We start from the raw sequence: 14,711 nt of genomic DNA on the forward strand, positions 1-14,711 counted from the left end.
TGACAAGCACCGCTCATTCGCTGACGCAAAGAAAGCGATTGAAGAACTTGGTGAAAATACGTACACAACATTTTGGAAACGAGATGCCCGTACGATTGCAAGCAGTAAAATTGTGAGACTAATAGAAAGCTCTTTGATTTATTATCAACTTCTATATGCATGTAATCCCGGTGGAAAGAAGTTTAAGGGCAGTGGGAAAAAAATTCGACAGTCTTGGACATTTAAAGAAGATTTCCCAGTACATGTAAGATTCAACGATGTACTTAAACAGCCGTTAAACGGTAGACTACTAAAATGCCGTTAATAGATATTGTGACGTCGTTCATGTCGGCGGAAAGTAATGCCTAGCCTTAAGCTTTTTGCAAGAGCACCCGTGGGTCAGTGGCTGAGGCTATCGCTTCGTAAGCGGATGGTCTGTGGTTCAAATCTCACGCCGACCAAGACTTTTTTATATTTTTTTTTGCTTATAGCGTGATCTTATTGCATTGGTTTCACACTTTTTGGTTGGATTGTTTAGTTATTTGGCGGGTTGGTTAGCGTGGTTATTTGGAGGGTGTTAATTCATTGGTTAGTTGGTTATTTGGTGGGGTTGGTTGATTTTTACTAATTTATATTTGTTTTTTATATTTTTTATCAGTGTCGAGGTTAGTTGCGTTGGTTAAGTTGGTTATTTGGTGGGGTGGATAGCGTTGGTTAGTCCTTATAAAATTCCTATATTTCATAAAGCCGTCAAGTGCGTCACATCAACGACGTCATACCTATTAAAGGCATTTTAGTAAGCTACCGTTTAACGGCAGTTTAAGTACAGCCAAGATTCAAAGCATCGTCTGATGGAAAAGCACTCGAGGTAACATCGGTTCAAATGAAGCACAATCATGTCACTTCGAAGGTAAGTATACAGATTAGTTGACATATAGTATGCTTTTAGAATTCTTGCTTGAACAGTATTTTATTCATAAAAGATATATTTTGTAGGTTCTACATGCACATAACCCTAGCCAAAGAAAACAGTAACATGAAGGAAAGCGTCAAGGATTATTTGAATATGAAGGCCAATAGAAAAATGATACAGCAAAAAGTTCAAGAAAGTACTGATAAAATTGTTACTTTACAAGATTGTAACGTTTTTAGTTCGTTACATATCTTTGATTATGATATATGATGTCTGGGCACAACCCTGTTATTGTTTGGCACAACCCTGTTATTGTTTGACACAACCCTGGTATCGCTCTGTGGGAGCGCGCGCTGTCAACATCGCTTCTGTCAATTCTCTGTGATCTAACTTGACTTTTGGTTGGACCGTTTGGCCTCTTAGACGCCATTAGTCCCAGTGTTGAGAAATGGTGGTCATTTAAATCTGGCTGTATTATCTGAATCAGCTGCCATTTCGAAGCTACAGGGTAGAGTTACGGATGTCCCAACTTGTATTTGTATTTGGCTGGCACGTTGGCGTCCCTTTGCTTTTGTCCTCCAGAATGTCATTTGGAAGAAAGAACAGATTGTTTATTATTTATTGAGCCCTCGGAAGTATTTCGAGGGTCTTACGGACGGACATTGTCTTACGGACAAGTGTTCAAGGTATGGACTATTTTTCAAGGTCCTAGTAGTGTTCTCTTGTGCCACTATCTTATGGACGGATGTCCCATGGACAAGTGTCCCCAGTAGGATTGATTTGTCTTACACATAGAGTGCCCCAGCGTGGATGTGGCTTGAGCCCCGTGCTGCTTCACCCCCATTTCTAAGCCTGGATCGCCGACAGACAGTACAGAGATGCTAGACCTCCTCGCGCTGCTACTGTTTGAAGCAGGGTTACATAAAAGAACAGCTAAGTGTATATTTAAGTTCTAGTTTTGCATTTAACATCTAAAATGTTTTCAGTCTTAAACAGTAACGTACATTTTAAACAATAGCGTACAGACTATATTTAGTGGTTAGATTATTAAGGATATTTATGTCGATGCAGTAGTAAAAGTGTGATTTAGATTTTAGATTTCATAATATCACGCATTGTAATAGTATTACTTTCTATAGACATTATTATTACGCTATACTGACAGATGAATAACGAGATAGATTCTAGAATCTAGAGTAAGGCTGGGCAAAAGTCCTATCGGGGCAAAAGTCCTATCATCTAATATTGCGGGCATTGGTGATGAGATGTCGCTGCGGCTTGACTTTTAAGGAAATCATCATTTGATTTTTCCTTCTTTATCTTTAATGTATTTGATAGATAGCGTTTGTCAACAAAAAATGACTATAGTACATTATTATAACAGTCTCCTATTATTTTTTTTGTTTTAAAGTGTGATTGCGACAATAACTATATGAACGATATTAACGTATTAGTGCATAATAAGTATTTTCTCTCTTAACGGCATAACCTAACCTATAAATATTTGGCGGGCATTGATTTATTTCTCTTCTAGTAATAATGTGCTGTATTGTTGAGGTCGATTGGGGCAAAAGTCCTAAAGTCGATATGGGGCAAAAGTCCGAAGTCGGACTTTTACCCCGGGGTAAATGTCCGACTCGGACTCTTTGCCCGTATAAACTATTAGGTCATTTTAAATATAAATAATAGTTTTACTCCCCCTCTTTTCAGGACATATAAAAGAAAGTCAACTAGAAACCTATAACCAAGACATGGTTAATGAAGCTCAGAAGAGAATGGTTCGCAAGGTAGAATCTCGAAAAGGATTGCAGATAGTTTTGGGGTTGACGAGTCTGGCCTTGAGGAAAAAATGAAAAGGGTTTGGAGTTGAACATTTGGGTCGGTTCAAATCGACTTTCACGCCAGAACAAGAAAATACCTTAGCTGAACATTGCCGTCAAATTGATGCGAGATTTTATGGATTGACGTATTTAAGGCTTAGAAGTCTTGTAGTATGATTTTTTTGCTGATACAGAATAGGATCCAACACAAATTTAATAAGGAAACGAAAACTGCAGAAGCGATTGGGCGCTATCGTTCGCCAAAAGATACAAGTTTTCACTCAGAATTCCCCAAAAGATTTAGTGTGGGGCATATAATGGGTTTCAATAAAGCTCAAGTCGATCTATTTTTTTCAAAATTAGAAGAAATAACTAAAAAAATAAATTTTACCGCAAGTTGTGTTTTAATATCGATGAGGTAGGAATCACGACCGTGCCTAACAAAACTCCTAAGATATTGACACCTAGAGGAAAACGATGCGTTTCTAAAGTTTCGTCGGCAGAAAGAGGTCAAACTGTGACGGCAATTTGTTGCATGAGCCAGTGGAAATTACGTTCCACCAGCACTAATTTTCCTCGAAAGCGTCCTAAAGCTGAGCTTATGGATGGATGCATTCCAGGAAGCTACAATGTTCGTCTCTGAGTCAGGATATAAACTTCAGAATTGTTTGTCAATGGCTAAAACACTTCAAGAAACATGTCAGAACGTCTGCCGAAAATCAGGTTCTATTAATATTAGATAACCATTCGTCGCATATTTCTTTTGGAGTACATTTGTAACCTATGCAAAAAATAATTATATACATCTTTAAGCTTACCCCCACATTCCAGTCATAAAATGCAGCCCCTGGATCGACACAGTTTTCAAGGTTTTAAAGGACTATTACGGTAATTATTGTGAACAATGGATGAGCACACATTCCTGGCAGAATAATCACACAATATCAAGTGGCGGGACTTTTGCAAAAGCGTATGAAAAACTGCGTCTATTGGAAGAGCCGTCAAAGGGTTTGAAACTTGTGGAATATGGCCTATCGACAAACATAGGTTTGGAGAAGAAGACTTTCTTCCAAGTAGCGTAACCGATCAACCACAACATGCCATAAACCCAATTGCACACGTTTCCTACTCTAACTGAGAATCTTTCATCACAACCATCAACATCGGGTTTATATGTTCAAAATAAACAAACAAATAGTGATGTCCATTCATCCCTCAGTCAACTCAAGCCGACATAGTTCCTTATCCAAAAATACAAGAATATCGTCATTCTGAAAGGTCCAGAGTCACAAATCTAAGATATTAACATCTACTAGAATAAAAAAGTCTGGAAGAGGAACGTCAGAGAAAATTAGAAGGAGAGCAAACGAAGACAAAAAGAAAAGTGCTTCAAGACTCTGAAGAAGAGAAAAATAAAAAAGAAAAAAAGAAGGTATCTTTGCTGGAAGACGTCAATAACGAATCAGACACATTTTGTTCAGGGTGTGGCACTAAATGATTATATTTTTACTTAAGGAGACTTTTGCCCCTCTTTTCTAGGATTTTTGCCCCATTTATGGGGTAAAAGTCCCATTTTTCAACACTAAATTTTTTTTCAAATAAATAAATGTGATTAATTATTCTGCCGTTTTTCTTGTAAAACTTGTAAAGAGGAAGGTTTAAGAAAGTCATATATAAATTTGTGAAAATTTGAATTGATATCTTTAAAAGTTTACACTTATCGAAAACTAACATCAGACTTTTGCCCCGCCTTACTCTACAGGTTGCAACACATCTGATTTAACACCGTATAAATTTAACAATTTAAATAAAGTAATGCTACTTTTCCTATATTTTCTTACATATATAGTTTTACTCAACAAGTAACCACTATAATAATTATTAAAATTGTACAATGCTATTTACCATCAGAATTCATCACGAATAAATATAGTCATTAGTTTTAAGTATTATACAACTGTGTTTTCTTTCTCTGTACATGCCTGGCGCCCAATATCTATACAGTGTGTCCGTAAAGTAACGGATAAATTCATTTAAAATTCAACCGTTTTTTTTTTGGAAAAACGCTCGGACACGTCAATCTTAATTTTTAGAGGGGCTACTTTTAAACTAATTTGTTGTTATACAGGGTGGCCCAAAAAAAAGATATCACGTGACACTTCAATTTTTGAAATGGAATGCCCTTTTATATTTTAATGAATATCGATAGAGCTCATCGAGACGAGATTCAACGATATAGCGGGTTAATAGGTCTATCTTGAACCGTTTGTTTACAAAAAATTTCCGGTTTTTTTTAGGCTATTGCAACGCTCAGCAATTATGATTTATTTTAATGACAGTGCTAAGAAATCAGTGATAAGGTTATAACTTATGGTTTTAATAAAGTGTTCGAATTGAAATCCCTCTTGAGCTTGACAGAAACCTAAGCGGTTAATGAATTCCTCTTGAACTCCTGCTTATAGTTTCTCGAGAATGTTCTCTTCTGAATCCTGTTTTTAGTTCTTCTGAGATTATCAGGTTTAGTTTTGAATACGACGTTCTTCAGGTGACCCCAGAGGAAAAATCAAGGGGGTGTGAGGTCAGGTGACCTTGGCGGCCATTCGATACTTCCTCGCCTTACAATCCACTTCCCTGAAAAACTTGATCTAGGAAACGTCTCACATAAACTGCATAATGTGGCGGTGCGCCATCTTGTTGATACCACAAATTTTCGTGTGACATTTCAGGATTATTTTCTATTTGGAAATAATCCCTTAGTGTGTATAACATAAGTCTGCAGAAATTGAAGATACCTGAGTCCCAGTTAGAGTGTCGTCAAAAAATAAGGCCCAATAATACGATTCGATCTATGGCTAATGACCCGCCCTAAACGTTGATTTTCTGAGGATATTGGGTGTGGCTTTCTCTCTCCACCTAGGGTTTTCGTTGGACCAATATCGTACTGTTTTGGCGATTGACTTCTCCGTTTAAAGTAAATGTAGATTCATCTGAGAAGATTATACGTTTCACGAATAATGGATCATTATTGCACCTATCCATAATATTTGGCAAAACTGCATTCTACGATCTGGATCATCTTCGGATAACTCCTGTACTAACTTCATTTTGTATGGGTGCCACCTCTCCAGTCTTAGCAAGCTGTGAACACTTTTCGAAACATTATATTCTCGACCAACCTGACGGACACTATTATGTGGATTTTCTTAAAGATAAAAAATGTTCGTTTTGGCTTCCTCACTGACAGAAGGACGTCCGCTTTTTGACAAATTATCAACAGAACCGGTTTCTCGGAATTTAATTTCTATTCTACTTACTGTTGATTGAGATATGTTCATTTCAGGATATTTATTATTGAACAAAACGCATACTTCTTTTCTGTGTGCGTACTCGGTCCCCATATCCAATCATCATTAAAACTTCAATTCTTTGTGTAAGTGATAACGGCATTGTACTTCAAGGCAAAGGAATGTTTAATTGATAACAAAATGCTCTGAGACTCAATGACAAGGCTAACAATAAGACTGGTGTTTACTTAGCGTGTGCCTCCCCTGCAGTTAGTCAAAAAAATATTAAGATGTTTTTTGATAGTTAAAGTTTTTTATTTTTGTAAACAAACGGTTCAAGATAGACCTATTAACCCCTATATCGTTGAATTCGTCTCTTGATGAGCTCTATCGATATTCATCAAAATATACGGGCATTCCATTGGTAAAAATTGAAGTGTCACGTGATATCTTTTTTTTTGGGCCACCCTGTATAACAGCAAATTAGTTTAAAAGTAGCGCCACTAAAAATTAAGATTGACGTGTCCGAGCGTTTTTCCAAAAAAAAAACGGTTGAATTTTAAATGAATTTATCCGTTACTTTACGGACACACTGTATATCTTTTGTTTATTATTATTGATTAATTTTCTCTCTAGTGAAATACCTTATCCACGACTGCTCTCCGATGAAAAGCTGCCGTTCGCAGTGGTAGTTGTTTAAAAGACGCTACACTTAATTTGGCACCCATAAGCGTGGGGCCTCGAGAAAATAAAACAACCTTTAATTTGACACTTTATTGTTTTTAGTTTGACAGTCATTCCTGTTTTATTTTTACTCGTAATGTATTTCACTGGAGTCTGACAATTTTCCTGATTAACTTTCTTAAATTAATTTTTGTAGTTTAATTTTTTTTGGCATGATACAGAGGAGGAAACAGTTGTTGTTTTCTTGGTACGATTTAAGACAGAAGTTTTTATTCTCTTTCTTATTTTTGATATTTCTATTTATTATTATTTGGGTCTATGGAATTTGGACAATTTCATATAACGGAGATGTGCCAGCTGTGTGTTTTGATATATTTTTGAACCTGGTATACAGGGCGATCAAGATTTAATGCTTGGACCTGATTTTTTATTTGAGTTAAAATTTTTAATAGTTTAAAAAATTTTCTTGGTAGATAAACTTGAAAGTTTATCTATTGTTGGGACTTCCTTATACAGGGTGGTCAATACTTTTTTGTTACTTTGAAATTTTTTAAATTTCAAGGTGTTTGACATTTGATAAAGTTTGAAACTTTATATTTACAGACATTCTGGTTTGTATTTTTCCCTATACAGGGTGGACAAGCATTAAATTTTCGACTTTGATTTTTTTATATCTCTAGGTGTTTGAAATTTGATATAAATTTTAAACGTTATTCTTAGCTGAGATTACTATTTGATAATTTTACTATACTGTGTGGTCACAACTTGATCATTTTAATTTTGTTTTTGTCGATTAATTGATTGCAATTAATTTTACAAGTTTTTGTGATTATCGATAACTGTTAGGGCGAGCTGCTAAACTTACATTTAGGTTATTTTGAAAAACATAGAAGTACGTTAGGTTAATTCATCTCGTCTATTGTTCTATTTACCTTCAGGTTTCTATGCCAATGTTTTTATGCCAATATTTTATTTATTTAGTATCGCATTCACTATGTTTCATCATCTGAACCTCCAGTGTTGTCAGTTACTATCGACAGTTGCTAGACTGTCCTGTTCAAGTACTTTTTTTTGAGTTTTGTTTTTTGGTTATGACAGTTATACCAGGACTGTTATGGTGATACAGGAAGTGTATCCTTGTGTTTTTTGAGCAGTGTATGACGAGGGGAGAGGTCATATTTGAGGAATGTTTGGTACTTGTTCTGTTAAGTGATTGTTGCCGAATAACTTTTCATAAACAGACATTTATCAAGTTTAGTTATTTAATGTCAGGAGTGACATTAAATTTTTCTTCATGTTGCAGACGACACATGCGGGAGCATTTGACTGGTATTTATGGTTTACAGTTAGCACGAGGCTACTGTGAATCATTTTGGTTGTTAATGATTTTTTTGGAGACGTCCAAGATCATTAACGTGTTGTCATCATTTGACATGATGAGTGTTTGAGTTATTTGAGCGATTTAGCTTGTGACTCAAGTTTATGGAGGATTGACGTTTGACATCTCTGTTTTCGGATTCTGTTGCCTGGTTTTAATAGTTTTTACTAGATCTGATAGCCAATGCAATGTTTCCGAAGAACTATATCTGTGTCAAAACGCGTCAATAGTTTGAGTTCAGTTGGAGTTCTAGTTTTCTCTGTTTATTTGGAGAGATATTTTTTGATGACACTTGTGTCAGGTTTAGATCTTTTTGTATTGTGAGATATTTTTGTCTTGGTGACATCTATATCATTTTTAGTTTTTTTTGTGAATTTTGGCAGTGTCTGTATGGAATGTGCGTGCATAGCGAGATGATGATTGCTCTGTTTTATTAGTTTTTCCGGTTTTTAGTCCAGGTGTATTGTTTCGCGAGCAATTACACCACTTTTTTGGTTTAGAATAACCATCAGTGAGATAGTTATTAGTTTGGTTTTGCCCGATGAGTTGTCATGGAGACAATTTCATCATTTTAGTCCCTTATGTATAGTTTGGTTTAGCTCGTTAGTTTTATTTGGCCCTACAGTTTACTTGCGTTTAGCAATCGTGTGTGTTTTTTTTGAGTCTGGCTTTGAGCAGTGTCGTGTTTGACATTTTTGTGATTTTTGACTTTACAGTTTTCTGTAAGTCTTTGAGTTTGTTTGATTGTCATTTTTAGATGTATTTTTTTTAGTTTCGATCTATGGCTATGTATATCCCTCTTGGTCGTGGTTTGGGCCGTGTGGCCTGTATCCGCTCTACATGGTGGGCGAGTTGAGTGTGCTACTGGTTAGTTGCATACTCAACAGTAAAGAATAGCCATGTACGGGTTCCTCGTGACGGTAAGAGTCCGTCAAATGCCACCGTAGTATGTGGTAAGTCTCAAAACATCGAGAGTGTCGGAAATTATTTCCGAACACCTTATCCACATACTACGTATATGGTATTGCGTGTGTGGTGTTGTATGGGTGATGTTACGTATGTGGTACTACGTGAATAGTATTACGTATGTGGTATTACCTGTATAGTATTACTTTATCGTAATACCTATTTAATAGGTTTTACTTCGGTAAGTAAAACTTATATTTATTCATTTTATTAAATTGATTTGATTATTATTTTGATTTTGATTCGAGATACCTGTTAGGGTTCCGTCGCATTTGCTTGACAGGGCGTTGACCTTCCGTCTACTACCCTAGGCGATGCGTATTTTGTTTTTTTTCTCTCTGAGCTAAGGCTCAGAAGGTTTTTAGTTGTATTTTTTTATGTAGAGTCATTTTGGAGTATCGTTATAGATATGCTCTATTTATCCCATTTTATTTGATGTACACTACAGTGCATCCCCTCATGCTGACAGATGTAGGGTATTTTTTCATATTCATTTCATTTTTATCTTTCTTTACAGTTCTGTCTCTTGGTGATTATCTCTGGTTTTTGTTGTTGTTGGTTCCAGTCACTGCGTTGGAGAGAAGGGTTGAGCTAGTGCAAATTTTGTTGAGGTGTTTATGCTCGGTTAGCCTTCTTCAGCCTCTGTTGCTTTAGTCTGTAATTCCTTGTCTGACGTTGTTAGTATGATACATTCCGTTTGAGAGAAGGTTTGAGCTGGAACAGTATATTTGTCTGGTTGTCTTGGTCTTGTAGTACCGACCGTCGTCAACCTTTAACTGCTCTAGTTCATATAATTCCTTGTCTGGCGTTGTTAGTATTGTTCATTCCGTCCGAGAGAAGGTTTGTACTTGCACAGTAAATTTGTTTGGTTGTTTTGGTTTTAGGTTACCGGCCGTTATATACCTCTATCTGCTCTAGTATTGTAGCGTTCCTTCTCTGGCGTAGTTGATCTGACATGAACTAGAATGTTGGTTTCAGAAACTATCACCAAGGTTATAAACCGAGACGTATCGATACCATGAATGGATCGACGTTCTCTTTAATTATTGTTGAGTCGCATTGTTTTAGAACATAGCGTTGTTAATTTTGAGTCTGCACTTGTCTAGCCCGAGTTATCGATAATTTACACCTATATCGTTATAAAACACCTAATTATAGCAGTATTTAATCTTGCATACCATAATAGCGGATATATCTACCTCCGTATTATTTTATATTAGCAGAACAATGACTCGAGTATCTCTGTACGTTACGGCGTATCCAGTAACCAGCAGCTTTAGTAATTTTACACCTTTAAATTTTTTAAGATCTCCAGCGTCATATATTCTGAAATTTACGAAGTAGTTCTCTTCTTTTGACTTTTTTACTATTCCCAGATTTGTGAAAAAGAAAGTGTACCTTACAGGTCCATTTCTTTTCTTTTCGAAGGAGGGCAGTGTAACGTTTTTAGTTCGTTACATGTCTTTGATTATGATATATGATGTCTGGGCACAACCCTGTTATTGTTTGGCACAACCCTGTTATTGTTTGACACAACCCTGGTATCGCTCTGTGGGAGCGCGCGCTGTCAACATCGCTTCTGTCAATTCCCTGTGATCTAACTTTTTTTTTTGGTTGGACCGTTTGGCCTCTTAGACGCTATTAGTCCCAGTGTTGAGAAATGGTGGTCATTTAAATCTGGCTGTATTATCTGAATCAGCTGCCATTTCGAAGCTACAGGGTAGAGTTACGGATGTCCCAACTTGTATTTGTATTTGGCTGGCACGTTGGCGTCCCTTTGCTTTTGTCCTCCAGAATGTCATTTGGAAGAAAGAACAGATTGTTTATTATTTATTGAGCCCTCGGAAGTATTTCGAGGGTCTTACGGACGGACATTGTCTTACGGACAAGTGTCCAAGGTATGGACTATTTTTCAAGGTCCTAGTAGTGTTCTCTTGTGCCACTATCTTATGGACGGATGTCCCATGGACAAGTGTCCCCAGTAGGATTGATTTGTCTTACACATAGAGTGCCCCAGCGTGGATGTGGCTTGAGCCCCGTGCTGCTTCACCCCCATTTCTAAGCCTGGATCGCCGACAGACAGTACAGAGATGCTAGACCTCCTCCTCGCTGCTACTGTTTGAAGCAGGGTTACATAAAAGAACAGCTAAGTGTATATTTAAGTTCTAGTTTTGCATTTAACATCTAAAATGTTTTCAGTCTTAAACAGTAACGTACATTTTAAACAATAGCGTACAGACTATATTTAGTGGTTAGATTATTAAGGATATTTATGTCGATGCAGTAGTAAAAGTGTGATTTAGATTTTAGATTTCATAATATCACGCATTGTAATAGTATTACTTTCTATAGACATTATTATTACGCTATACTGACAGATGAATAACGAGATAGATTCTAGAATCTACAGGTTGCAACACATCTGATTTAAAACCGTATAAATTTAACAATTTAAATAAAGTAATGCTACTTTTCCTGTATTTTCTATAACGTTACACGCATTGTATTTTCTTTATAGTCTTTTCATAGAACGTATTTAATATTATTTACATATATAGTTTTACTCAACAAGTAACCACTATAATAATTATTAAAATTGTACAATGCTATTTACCATCAGAATTCATCACGAATAAATATAGTCATTAGTTTTAAGTATTATACAACTGTGTTTTCTTTCTCTGTACATGCCTGGCGCCCAATATCTATATATCTTTTGTTTATTATTATTGATTAATTTTCTCTCTAGTGAAATACCTTATCCACGACTGCTCTCCGATGAAAAGCTGCCGTTCGCAGTGGTAGTTGTTTAAAAAACGCTACAAGATTTAACAAATATGAGGATATCCGATCAATCAAGAAAAGAAAACTTAGATGGCTGCTTAAATATACTTAAAGCTAAATACGGTAAACTAAAATATTCTATTATCGTCTTATTAGTCCCAATAACTACTCTGTTTTCAGGTGCCAATGTAGCTGTTTTGCGAGACGAAGACAATAATTTCAGAGGACTTTTCATTCAAAGTCCAACCATGAAAAGTACAATGAAGGCTTTTCCAGAATTTCTTGCAGTAGATGCTACATATAAATTATGATGATGCAGTTGTATTTGAAACTAAAAATCAGTCTTCTCTGGAACACTCTGAGGTTTGTGACGAGACGGACCTTCAAGACAGAAACAATATGAGTGAAGCGCTCATATTAGATAATAGAAATACATCAACTCTTGGTCAGTCACCTGTGGAAGCACCTGAGTTTTGTAACGAGCTGGTTATAGAGGAGGAAATGACACGAAATGAAGCGCATCAACTTTCCTATATTAGTGATTCAGTTTTAAATGACGTCAACAACCAGTCCCATCAAATAGTTGAAGTCAATGATTTCGCTTTGACAACAATTAAGATGCCTGTTTCAATAAAAAAACGAGGACGTCCAAAAGGACAGGACTTACCAGTCATAGGACTACCAAAGAAAAAGAAAAGATGTACTGTAGCATTTGCTAAACAATCCTATCATGAAAAACAAAATGTAATCCTGGATTGCTTCGTTAAGGATCGTAATATCGTTCGAGACATCACAAATGGGAAATTTCTTGAAACTGTAGACCTATGGAGTGTAGAGGTAAGGAGAAATAACTGTAGCAAGATCCTAAAATTTAAGACATGCGCTGAACATTTTAGAACAGATGATTCAAGACATAATATTTGACGTGAAGCAAACGCGAAGCCGCGGGTTTCAAAAAAATACAATTTTATTTTCATGTTGCATGAAATAAATTACAGATTTTTATTCAACAGCAACAGACTAGGCCCTTTTTTATTGTTTCTCATAAGTTATTTCGCAAATATCATTCAAGACGACGAAAAAATATTGTGATCGTTTTAGTTTAAAATTAATGTTAATTATAATTAACACAGATAACATAAGATTATGTTATCTGTGATAATTAAGAAAACTTTAAAGTAATAATAATTGGTGATGGGTTTTAAATAAATATAATGCAGCTTTAAAATAACTCCATACATTTATTTTGTATAAAAGTCAATATGTGTGTGTGTGTGTGATTTTATTATCAATTATTCAGAAGCAATAGACTGGGCATCTTTTTTTATTGTTAACTGTTCGCAAATCTCACACAAGATGAAAAAACTTTAGCTTAAAATTAATGTTAATTATAAATAGGAAAACTTTATTTAGTAATTAATTGATGATATAGGATTTAAATAAATATAATGCAGGTCGAAAATAACGTAATATATTTTATTTAGTATAAAAATTAAGCCAATATAATTTAATTTTATACTGTAAAAGTATTTATTTACATTTTGCCATCGCAGTTGCCATTCATTCAGAGTAGTGGATTTTTAATGTTTGATAGTCCGATGGCTTAACTACCATAACATCAACTAGTTCTAGACAAGAATCATGCAGTATTATCAGCTGTTTTACTCCCAGCTATTCCAACATGGCTTGGGACGTGAAATAATATAATTTTATGGCCCTTCCAGATCCTCATGTCTTCCTTTTGTAGTTCACCCAATAGAGTCGTTCTCTCAGCTTCCTCTCAAGTTGGTAGTTTCCATTCATTCAGAATATGTTTGGGTAGTTGGATGGTTAACTATCGTAACATTAACTACTTTTAATAATTCTTTTTGTAAATTCTTTGCAGTATAGCTTACATCCCACATATTGTAATTTTATCCTTTGAATTTCGTTTCCTATTAGATCAATAGTGCTTAAGTTTAATGATGACTTAGCAACAGCGTTAAGTACACATTTTTCAAGCTGCTTTGTGAGCTCAAATCAGTCATTTGATGCGTAGAGGAATCCTTCATATAAATTCATTTTATTTATCAAATCATTCCCTACCTGTAGTTCGCCGTCAGTCTTATTTGATATTAAGGTTTTAAAGCAATCCTTACATATTATTCTTTTTAACTGGTAGTACCATAGACTTAAAATAAAATATAGACTACACTATTTACATCTCAACGCGGTCAAACAATCTTTTTTGTACACATGTTTACTTCTGGGTACAGTTTGGTACAGTCGACCGAGCCTTCCTCATCCAGCCTATGTTGTCACGTCTTTAATATTATTAATATTTTTTTTCTTGTTATACACATATATTGAGATATTAATACTACAGTTTAATAAAGTAGGTTTTAATATTCCATAGATGTATTGTAGCGTTTTTTAAACAACTACCACTGCGAACGGCAGCTTTTCATCGGAGAGCAGTCGTGGATAAGGTATTTCACTAGAGAGAAAATTAATCAATAGTAATAAACAAAAGATATATAGATATTGGGCGCCAGGCATGTACAGAGAAAGAAAACACAGTTGTATAATACTTAAAACTAATGACTATATTTATTCGTGATGAATTCTGATGGTAAATAGCATTGTACAATTAATATAATTATTATAGTGGTTACTTGTTGAGTAAAACTATATATGTAAATAATATTAAATACGTTCTATGAAAGACTATAAAGAAAATACAATGCGTGTAACGTTATAGAAAACACAGGAAAAGTAGCATCACTTTACTTAAATTGTCAAATCTATACGGTGCCAAATCAGATGTGTTGCAACCTGCAGATTCTAGAATCTATCTCGTTATTCATCTGTTAGTATAGCGTAATAATAATGTCTATAGAAAGTAATACTATTACAATGCGTGA

At 35.3% G+C, this 14,711-nt stretch overlaps 2 protein-coding genes across 3 annotated transcripts in view; one reads left to right on the forward strand and one right to left on the reverse strand.

The window, feature by feature from the left end:
- The window catches only part of LOC115884190 (XK-related protein 7-like), a 45,892-nt gene that overhangs the window by 20,719 nt on the left and 10,462 nt on the right, over positions 1 to 14,711 (reverse strand). The window lies entirely within an intron of this gene.
- Positions 817 to 13,143, forward strand: LOC115884198. 2 transcript variants are annotated; one of them, XM_030902702.1, is made up of 3 exons: positions 817 to 889; positions 976 to 1,088; positions 11,989 to 13,143. In XM_030902702.1, exons 1-3 carry the CDS (start codon positions 876 to 878, stop codon positions 12,117 to 12,119), a joined length of 258 nt encoding a protein of 85 aa, XP_030758562.1. In that variant the 5' UTR covers positions 817 to 875; the 3' UTR covers positions 12,120 to 13,143. The 2 variants fall into 2 exon arrangements, with proteins under 2 accessions (XP_030758562.1, XP_030758554.1); XM_030902694.1 differs by lacking the exons at positions 817 to 889; positions 976 to 1,088 and adding an exon at positions 11,873 to 11,931.

This window comes from Sitophilus oryzae, unplaced genomic scaffold (genome assembly GCF_002938485.1).
Source record: "Sitophilus oryzae breed Bouriz unplaced genomic scaffold, Soryzae_2.0 scaffold_111_pilon_pilon, whole genome shotgun sequence".
Classification (NCBI taxonomy): domain Eukaryota; kingdom Metazoa; phylum Arthropoda; class Insecta; order Coleoptera; family Curculionidae; genus Sitophilus; species Sitophilus oryzae.

Excerpts from the sequence above, each read along its gene's own strand:
- LOC115884198 (XM_030902694.1), top strand. The coding sequence starts at position 12,100 with ATGCTACATATAAATTATGATGATGCAGTTGTATTTGAAACTAAAAAT.